Genomic DNA, 11,017 nt, shown 5'->3' with positions numbered 1-11,017 from the left:
TTTTAAAATCCATTGTAAAAGCTTAAACTACACAACTGTCTAATTGGTGTGACAGAAAAAGATTTATTTCTCAAGTACCTTTGACAGTATATAGCTGTCCTCTTCAGACAATGTCATTCATAGGATACATTCGTAAAGTTGGAGTTAAATGAGAATGACGTCATCGTTATTCTTTTTTGATTGATTCGTTTATAACTAAATGGCTGTTCCTAAAATCTAAGATATGAATGTTGCTAGTACAGCCTTATCCGAAATATTTGATATTGATACTTTTAGTTTCACCTTCAGATTCATACAAACAAGGAACAAAATGTTTCAATATAGAACAAATTTAAATGTAGATTTTTAAGAACTTTTCTTCTGAAAGGTGTTAGATAGATTACTGGCATGACTATATTGTTAAAGGATAAGTATGAGATACAAAGGGCAAGCCACAACTAATTTGAGATGAGCATATATTTTAAATTGAAAAATTGCAGCCCGGCATTAAAAATTCTTTCTAGACTTTCTTTTTCTATAAGCTAAAAGTTTATTTTAAAGAAAGATTTTAGATAATGAAATTACAAAGTCAGTACCAGTCTTTGAATGATACAATACTTCCAGATGTGGAAGTCATTGAGAGAGATGTATTACTGTGCATAATTTTCAATAGATTTTAAATAATATATTTAAGTTGTAAAGTAATTTTGAGAACATTTTGAACATGAATTTCCTATTTTATTAATAAAACTGGTAACTTTGGTTTGTCAATAACTGAACTAAATTATGCATATTTACCTAAAAGAATTCAAGTATCTCTGAACATTTTAATGTTTAGTGTATAGATATAAATCAAATTATCCAAATATAATAAATGATTCAATATTTATTTCAATAAAATTTCTTACATTAAAAAAAATACTAATTCATAAAGTGTTTCAATGAGATAAATTGTTATAATACACAAATAATTACATGACTAGATAAACAACATCTTAAGTCTACCAGAACATCAAGGAACTGCTTCCAATTGAAACAGAACAAGTTTACTTTGTTAATAACAGAGCACAAAATATAAATATGAAACTAGTGATGCAAATATTTCAGAATTTTTATAACTTAACTACAAAACTACATTAAAACTTGGTAAATCTATGAGTAAAATTGCAACAATTCACATAAAATTATATATAATTTTTTGTACTTTAAAATATTTACAACTATCACATCATTTTGATATGTTTAATATAAAATATTCTTCAATACATTATGCTTGCTTATGTTCTGCAAGTTGTGTGTGTTTGCTTATTATATTCATCTGTAGGTTCCATGTAAATATTTTCAGTTTTGTTTGACATTTCCTCTTTATCCAATACATTCTTGTTATTTTCTGGAATGGAATCAGGCATTTCTATTATATTTTCTGCAATTTCTTCATAAATTGCTGAATTGCGTGTGGTGTCAATTGGCTCTGTATTGGGAGCCGGTGAGAGTCCATATTTGAAATAATAATGTTCTTCCATTAATGATGCTGCATGTTTGCTTCTAAAAATTGATGAAATTAATTATTTTCAACCATCAAGTTAACTGATAAATAAATATCTGTTAAGGTTACTTACTTTAATTTTTTAAATTTATGGGACACTCCAATAAAAATTATTAACAAACAAATTGATGTCACTATGGTTAAACATATAGCTGAAAGGTTTTTGAAGGTTTCATATTAAATTAAATATGTGAATTTAGAATATAAAAATTAATAAATATATTTAAGTTATTTAGAAAATACAAAAATGTTCTAAAAGTTTGAATTACAGATGATAGTTTATTTAATATGCATTATAAGAAGTTCTTAACTTAGTCACAAAAAACTATATAGTATGATACAAAATAAAAACTTGTTTATCCTAACTTTTGATAGATTAGATCCAATTTGAATCAATGAAAATCTAGATAAGTTTGTTAGGATGAAGAAATACACATGACCAAAACTTAAGGACACACAACAGTTCTACATGAATAGAGAGAACTGTAGTTTAATGCAGACAAATATGGCAGGAACTGTAATACTTGATGTCTAAGAGGATAATACACAATTTATAGGATTTTATAAATAAGTCTGTGGTGAAAAAGATAATACAGCAATGGACGCAATGGACATTGGTAAGCAATTTTTATCCATTCTCTACCTATGCCCAGACAGAGACCTGTCAATATGGAATATGCATTTTCTTCTTTGTTCACAAATCTATACAAGTTGCCACTGGCTTAGTGAAAAAACACAATTGCTTGCTTGTTCTTCAGTTTTGGATACGTGTAAGTATGCTTAGTATAAAATAAAGATAACAGTTTAGATTTTATTGTTTGATATGTTATTATTAACATTAAAGCTAAGAATGAATTAGTGTTTAATAAAGAAACCACAAATACTGTTTTATTTAAAACTCAATAGACATATATTAAAACTAACTGCATTTTTAATTATTCAAGCAGCTAGAGCTGGATTAAATTGAACTATTATAGAGTTAGTTAAAAAGTGATTAAACAATGTAATTTTTTACTAATTAGTCTTATGTCAGCTACAGTTTGAATAACTCACTTATTCTTCTGAGATAGAAGCATAAATTATCTTCATGTCAAATTATCATTTGTTTTTTTTTTTCTAATATTACTATGCTTTTATTGCAATCTCAGTAAATAGAAATTTTGGGTAATTGCAATTAAGATAAATTAATATTCTTTTGCAAAATTAAACTAAAATTTAATTTTTTATGTTTGGAAAAAAGTAGTTTTTTGTGACTAATTGTTGCTATATTTAAACAAATATATAACAAAAAAGGACTTACCAATGAAATTAGAGGCTATATTTGGTACTTCTGCAAAATGAACTTATTAGATACTGAGTAATAGTAATAAATACAAATTATAATCATACTTACCATGACAATAAAAATTTGTATAACTCCAAGAACCATTCTGTAGACAAATAGAGAATGATTGACCCACTTCTCTGTATCCCTCATTGCATTTGTAAGAGGCAATTCTATTTGGCACTCGATTAATAAATTTAACTTTTCCATTTGTTATCGACAGCAAATTTGAACATTCAGTATCTGTTAAATGAAGAACGTGAACAACAATATGTATTTAATAACACTGAACTAAAGATAACATACAGTCACATGTCAGTAACAAATTATTTTAAAAATTATGTAATTATTATGGTATGCTAAAATCTTTAAATTACATACATTCACAGGTTCTTCCAATCCAAGCATTATCTTCTCCACAGTAAATGACTGACTGTTGATCTAATATGGAGTTATTGCAAAGGACAATAGCTGCTGTTCCATAAATTGCAATTTCAGTTTTCATGGGTGGTTCATATCTTAATAGAGTTGCATTCTTTAATGTTGGTAATGGACATGAATAATCTACAGGATCTTAAGAAAAAATCATTTATTTCTTTTTGATTTATATTAATATAATCATATCTATTAAAAATTTATTTGAAAATTGGAAAAGCAAAGAATATTCAAGTACAAACGAAAACATCATTGAAGCAACTATGCATTTCCTAAATATAGATATTTACATTTGCTGACATATAAGATGAGCCTCATTTTTAGACAATAGTTTTGGGGGAAAAAATGCATCTTAAATGCTGGCAAATACTGTAATTTAATTAATCTTATAACTCAAAAAAACAATTCACTTCTTTGAACTCATGTCGTTCAGAAAAATAGTCATTATAAATTGTATAGTCTTCACATTGAAAAAGTCTGTTTTCTGTTAAAGTTTTGTTAAAGATGTTCTGTTTCTGTTTAAATAATATATGATGTATTCTATAAAAGGCATCTTTATCAATTTTTATTTTTTTGAGTGCATCTTGTTCTACAGAGCAAGAAGAGTATTTAAGAAAGGAAAATGGCTCGATTGGTTAAAAATTGAATATGAATTTTCAAAACACTACAAAGTTGAGAAAAACAGCTTTAAAGCTTTTCTTCAAATTTTGAAGAAAAATACTTTTAAAACTACATTTAAATTAAGAAACTTTGTTATTTTGTTAATTTGTACTGACGCCTAACAAATGCAAACCTCTAAAAATCAACAATTTAAACTTTAATCACATTTTTTGCACTTTGATGAAATTTACTTTTCCAACTTAAGGTACTTCCTCCTCATACATAGCACCACATTTATTGAAAATTAAACAGTGAAGATTAACAATCAGATGACTGATGTAGTAAAAAGCCCAGCCTGCTGCACTCTAGTTCAAAATCTAGTTGAAAATTCAATTCTTTATGAATGGTTTGATTTAGGTAAGTCAAAACTTGTCTTTCACTGCCCAGCTACCCATTCACTATAGACCTGACTAAACTTATCATGAGCACAAAACTGACTTCCAAAAATTGGAACGTTAGAACGATGTTGCTCAACTTTAAACGTTCGGAAATTACCTTAAAGTTCAATTACTGGTTAAAAAGGTTTTATACTGGTATGTGATAACTTACTGGAGTGAGTAAATAAACTGAGAAGAAGACTGTTATAATTATATTCTGTTTTATATTACTGTTCTTTAAATGGATTTCTAAAAGTTACTATTATTATAACAGTCTTCTTCTCAACTTACTGGAGTGAGTAAATAAACTATCACACATAAAACCTTTTTAACNTTGTTTCCATTCTTTTGCCGTTGCCAATGACAATCTGCTATTTTTATAATATATTAGTATTATTAGAATATATTATTAGTATATCTGACGTACAGAGCTGCCGTTGGGATTCGGCTTGCTCCCTTGTTTATTACGTACATCACCTCAGTGCAGGGTATTTAAATTTATTCAAGTGTTGTGCAAATCATGGCTTCTAAAAAAACAGAAAGGTGATTTTAATTGAAACAAAGCAAGAAATCATCAGGAGTAAAAGTTGGCAAAAACTCTCTTGTCAAATGGGGAGAGATTGTTTGCCAACACTCATTATCCAAACAGAGCTGAGGCCAACAGGATCGATGATCTCTACAATGACACCCTTGCCCATCATTTCCGACAGGTGTTGAAGAACAGAGAGAAACAGACCACCTTGGACATGTTTTTCAAGAAGTCATCTGCCAAAAAACAAAGGATGGAACAAGAGGAGTTGACCCTGCAAGCCCCAGTAGCCTCTCCTGAATCTGACTCTGATTAAAAAACAATAAAAAGAGACCTGCTGCAATGTGTAAAAAGTCTGTATCTGTATGAATGTTGAAGAAAGTGTTCCTCCATCTCCTCCTCACAACATCTGACTACCCGGCATAATTGGTGACTGCTCCATTTTCATTTTTTTTATGATACAGTACGGTTATTTTATGCTGCGGAACAAATTATATGTTTTAACGTGTATTTCTATGGGAAAATGCATTTCGTTTAACAGACTTTTCACTTAACGGATGTGTACCTGGAACGGATTAAGTACATTATATGAGGCACCACTTATAATCATTCATTCATAAGGTATTCTCTTTATAGAGTGTTGCAGTTGATGGACAGTTCTCCACTCTTCATGGTTGTAGGCTTTCCATTTTTTGATGTTTTGCCAAGTTAGCCAACATAATCATAGATCTTTATTTTCTTCTCTTAACATTGTCATAACTTTTACTTTGTTTACATATATTTTCATTTGGTATCTTGCTTTTCCCATTTCTTTCAATCTATTTAGAATTTTTTGTAACTTTTTTGATAACATTGCTTTGCTATGCTTATTACATAGCAGAACAATGTTGTCAGCATACATAATGGTATTGATAAGGTGTCCATTAATTTTTACATCTTCATCTAAATTTTTGAACATTTTAACATCTACAGTGAATGGATGATGAACGAAAAGTGTTGGGGACAAACCACAAGCTGGACAGAAGATTCAGAAATAATTCATTTAGTAGAAGAATGGATAGGACCTTATGTCCTATTGCATTTCTATATCTTTAGTTGACTAGAATGTAATCAATTTGATTTCTTGTTTTCCGCTTTTCTTAACCCTGAAGATCTCCATGTAGCCAATCTTCTTTCATGCTATTGGAACTAGGTATTAATTACAATCATGTTGGTTCTTCTGCAAACTTCAAGTCTACTTTCTCTTTCATTTCTTTATCCTAAGTTCCATGGTCCAATTACATTGTCTTCTCCTCCTCTCCCAATCTTGGCATTCATTTCCCTCATAATAATCATTACATCTTTCTTCTTTTTAAGTTGAGGTATTTGTTTATAAGCTTCCTCTGTCTTCTTATCTGAATGGTCATTTATTGGCATATATGTCTGGATTAAGAAAAGGCCCCTTGGTTTAGCATCTATCCTCAATACTATAGTCCTATCAGATACTTTCCAATAGCCATTAACCAATTTAGCCATCTTCTTTTCCAGCATCACTCCAATTCCTCGTTGATGTTCCATTCCTCCTGAATAGATGAATCTTATTTCTTCATCAGTGGTAATATCTCCTTTTCCAGCGTATCTTATTTTGGAGATCCATAAGATTGAGATCTTCAGTATTTTTATTTCATGCATTACATTTTGTCATCTATCCTGTTTGATATAAATATCTAACATTCCAGATACCTATGTTAATTAATTAATTAATGCATTTCTTAAGGTTTGCATAGCTGTGTGGAATTTTTGTATCCACTCCAAGTTCCTAATGACTTTGATCATGTAGCATCATTTGAAGCATTTCTCTCATTTGATCTGTGTACTTTCTTAATTCCAGCACAGATCTGCTGCACTTCTCCTAGTAGCCAACTGCAAAGGAGTCCTATCCATTCTTCTGCTAAATGGATTATTTTTTAATCTTCTGTCCATCAAATATTGGGGAGATACAGATGCATGGTGGTTCCCTGTTGCCTTCCATGCTTCAGCAATTATATTTCATACATAAATAATTATTTTTCAATTAATTAGCTCAAACAAAACTTTAAAATATTCGATTACTTCAATTTTAAACTCTTCTGTTCTATTCTCTTCTTGTGAAATTAATTAATCTTATTAATATTAAATATTTCCAAAATAAAAATGACATGTATAATGAAAAATGCAAAACAAACATTTACTTATGTTCCACACGGGTTTCACAGAATTGCTTGTACAAAGAGACACTATGGTTTCAAGATACACATATCTAACTACTGCTACAGTTTTGATGTTCAAATTCGTTTAATCCAGTAATTATATGGATATGAAATATATTTTTAATTTTGAAACAATTATTTTTTTACATGTTGAAACTTTAATTAAACACATGCAAATGTTTGAATGAATAATGTCATATATTGATATAATCTTGTAATTAAATTTTGAATTATTGATTAATCTGATTTCAAATTTCCATTAATAATGAAAGAATAAACTGCTAATAGACCTTCATGTTTTAAAATAAAAGATGTTAGAGCAAAGATTTATATTGGAAGATGTGTTTATTAAATGAAAGCAAAAGTTATCCCTTCGTTTATTTTACACATCAATATCAATCTCTTTTGATTAGACTTTAGTATTACAGTTAAAATATATAAAAATATATAACAATGTTTTTATATTAAACATAAAAACATTGTTATTTAATGAAAATTAAATCTGATATATGCCACAAATAAATTAATAAGCTGCTATTGTTAAAGTATACTTCTTGATTTAAATCTTACTTATAAAAGCTTTTAATTAATTTTTTCTGTAGGAAGGCATCAAACTTTGTCAAAAGACTGGTATACCAATTAATGTCCTTGCAAATCGAGGACTAACAAAACAGCAGTTAAAAAAATTACAGAAGAGTCATGTAAATGATGAAGACAGTAGTGATGACAGTGAAAGTTGTGAAGAGAGATGTGACAATCAATCAACTGTTTATACTTGTCATTCAACAGCAAGCACAGTTAGATCCAAAAATGAAACACCTGAAGAAAGGAGAGCTAGAAAAGCACTCATTAAAAAGATAAGAAAGGTATTTATGATTTTCTTGAGTATTGCTAGAATAAATTTCCTTAAAGCGATTGATTTCAAAAGTTAAAATATAAGAATTACACATGAAAACATAAATACTCTTTAATATAATTTAGAGATTTTACTTTAACAAGATAAATCCATTCACTTTAGTTTTAGCTTTGCAATAGCCAAAGTGATTCACTTAAAATGAAAGATTTATTTACAGTAAAAAGAATACATAAAAACATGTCTTATTAATAAAAATCCTAAGTGATTTTCTCATACATATTTAACTGATTTAATAAAGTTAGAAACTGAAGAAAAATCAAAAATGAAGCAATCTTTGTTCAACATTAAGGTGTGGCCTGTACTCGAGATAATGAATAATTTTAAAACAATTTGAAATTTTAAAGCAGTTTATTGTCTCACAAATTAAAGACAAAGTTGCTCTAAAAATATATTTCAGATGATCACCATTTTTACAATGGTGATCATCTGAAATATATTTTTAGAATGACTTTGTCTTTAATTTTTGTTTTGTTCTTTATATATGTAGCATTTATACTGAAGAGGGGTTTAGATACTATATAGGCCCAAAATGCATATGTGAATTGCAATAAAGGAGTACCTAACCTTATAGCTAAGAGGAAGTCTACCGGGTTTTTATTGATTCGGATTAAAGAGACATATACTCAAAATACTCAAACTATTCAATATATAATTTAATAATAATATTTGGTAAATGAAACAGAAATGAGCAATATAATAAAAAAGACATTTTTGTATTTTTGACATATGACATTTGGAGCCTCCCTTTCAATATTACAGTATTACATTTTTTGTTACTTATGGTGAAGTGTAATAAAATAGAAAAATAATGTTGTAATACTTCAGATGCTCTTTTTTTAAACTGTATACCAGTAAGTGTTATGCTTTCAGTAGCTATTCTGGAGTCATGGGATATGGGATAGAGATGGGTTATACAAAGATCTTAGTTTTGTTCTAGCAATTTTCTGCATAGTATATGCTATCATGGATTACCTACATGAAATTATGGTATTTCAAATTATAACTAATATGAAATAATAGTTAGTTAACACTATTTACTTATTGTAAAAAAACTTTACATTATTCTTCATACTTTTCATTCATGCTAAATTACACTAAAAATGTGAATCTGTATAAACTTTCATAATTTTATTTTTAAATACTGAACATGAAATATTAAATAAATATATTTTTGCAGCTGCTAGTCTGTCTTTAAAGGATTTTTTTGCAAAACCTTTCCAGAAGTTTTTGGAAGCTTACAAGTAAGTTTAAATTGTTCCTTTTATATATATAAATATATATATATGGATGGATCATATATAAATTTAGTTTTTATAACATTAAAATTTCTGAAAGAACATTGTTTAAAAATATAAATTTTAAAAATACTAGTTATATTAAAAGTAAGAATTTGAAATTTGATATTAAAAACAAACACAAATATAACATATCATATATTATTTTTATGTGAACAAATATTTAGTGATCTGTTATATTGTGACAGTATTATCATTCAGGAATTTGACTATAATTTGAAGTGTTGTATGCAGATTTTGATTACTATTAGTACATATATTCATTAATTGTAATTAATATACAGTAAAACCTGTCTAAATGGAAATTAAACTCAAATAGAGTGATTTTTCTATGTTAAATTTTACTATAAGTCTGAAACCTGTATAACAGAAATGAAAGAAGTTTTTAGGTACAAAGAATAGGTATGAATAAATTCAAAAACAAATGGTTTTGAAAATGTTCTGCTCAAAAATTGTTGTTGAATATAAGTTGAAACAGAGATTCTCCTGTTTAAATGTGTTCTGTTTGAGAATGTTCAGTTTTAGAATATAAGTTTTAACAAACATTCTCTTCTGTTTGGCCTATAAAAGAGGTAAAAAATGTTAGTCAAATAAAACTAGTTTTGCTGGAAAAGAAAGATGTATGTTATTTCAATAGACATTCCAGTTTGTATCTTATCTTTATTACCATTTAATATCCCAGGTATTGACAAAATTTCAGGTAAATATAAATATAATCAAATGGAAATATTAAAAATTAAAAAAAGAAATGAAAGCAAAGTTTTTGGTATTATCTTAACAAAAATTTAACCGAAAAGAATTTTTACTGGTGATAGATAAAATGAAGAAAATTTTGTTATTTGGAAGCAATGCAAATATAAATAATTTTCTCAAAAATAACATTTACAAAATTCAAGAATAGATCTCAGATTTTGGACAAAAATTTAGAGAATAATCTGCTTCTTGGTATACAAATATTAATTTACTGATAAAAAAAAAAATAATAAATAAATAAATAAAATGAACATAAGTAAATCTTTCATTAAATATTACAAAGATAAAAGATTGCAGCTTTTGTTTATAAAATATTTGTATATATGAATACATATAAATACTAGCAGACCCGGTCATGCATTGCTGTGGCTCAAAATGTATTGTAAATGTATAACACTTCCCCACAGGGGAGAATTTCAAAAAATCGCATCTTAGTGTACATTCTCTTGACATACCCTATTAAAACACAATCAAAAATGCAAAAAAACGCATCTAAACTAGTATAATATAAGTCTAGTTCTTCGTGGTAAGCCTTAATCCTGTCCCTCTCCCCCGCAGGGGGAAATTTTGACATCTAAATTACAGTGTGTGATCGGTTAACGAACAAATCGGATAACGAACACTTTCGCAAAAGATTTTTATGATCGGACAACGAACACATGTTAGCAAGATCTGGAGAGTAAGATAACTGGATGATGACAGGAATGCTTTTGTCGGTGAGGAATTGCTGCAGAGCAAGTGAAGTGTGACTCAGTGCATGATGGAGAAACCACTGTCCACACCACTAGTTGGGCCTCTTCCTCATAAACTTGCTGCAGGGCTGATAACATCTCTGCAACAGTTTTCCCCAATTTGCACATGAACTTGATATTTGCACCAGGGCTGTGGAGTCGGAGTCAGAGTTCGGAGGAATTTCTGGCCAGAGGAGTCAGAGTTGGGAAAAATATGTCAACTCTGACTCCAACTTTGGCATTT

At 28.5% G+C, this 11,017-nt stretch overlaps 1 protein-coding gene across 1 annotated transcript in view; it reads right to left on the bottom strand.

Moving 5' to 3' along the window:
- Positions 1 to 634: 634 nt before the first annotated feature.
- Positions 635 to 11,017, bottom strand: part of LOC111626721 — a 10,971-nt gene continuing 588 nt past the window's right edge. The window contains exons 2-6 of the mRNA XM_023370202.1: positions 3,231 to 3,422; positions 2,919 to 3,092; positions 2,826 to 2,855; positions 1,599 to 1,677; positions 635 to 1,524 (exon numbers count right to left, since the gene is read on the bottom strand). Of these exons, the coding sequence (XP_023225970.1) occupies positions 1,257 to 1,524; positions 1,599 to 1,677; positions 2,826 to 2,855; positions 2,919 to 3,092; positions 3,231 to 3,354 (675 nt within the window). The 5' untranslated portion in view covers positions 3,355 to 3,422 and the 3' untranslated portion in view covers positions 635 to 1,256. The remainder of the gene's footprint in view (positions 1,525 to 1,598; positions 1,678 to 2,825; positions 2,856 to 2,918; positions 3,093 to 3,230; positions 3,423 to 11,017) is intronic.

The sequence above is a fragment of the Centruroides sculpturatus genome, unplaced genomic scaffold (assembly GCF_000671375.1).
Source record: "Centruroides sculpturatus isolate CEXI.00-Female unplaced genomic scaffold, Cexi_2.0 scaffold438, whole genome shotgun sequence".
NCBI lineage: Eukaryota > Metazoa > Arthropoda > Arachnida > Scorpiones > Buthidae > Centruroides > Centruroides sculpturatus.
Note: the sequence above shows the minus strand (reverse complement) of the source record. Positions and strands in the feature narration are given on the sequence as shown.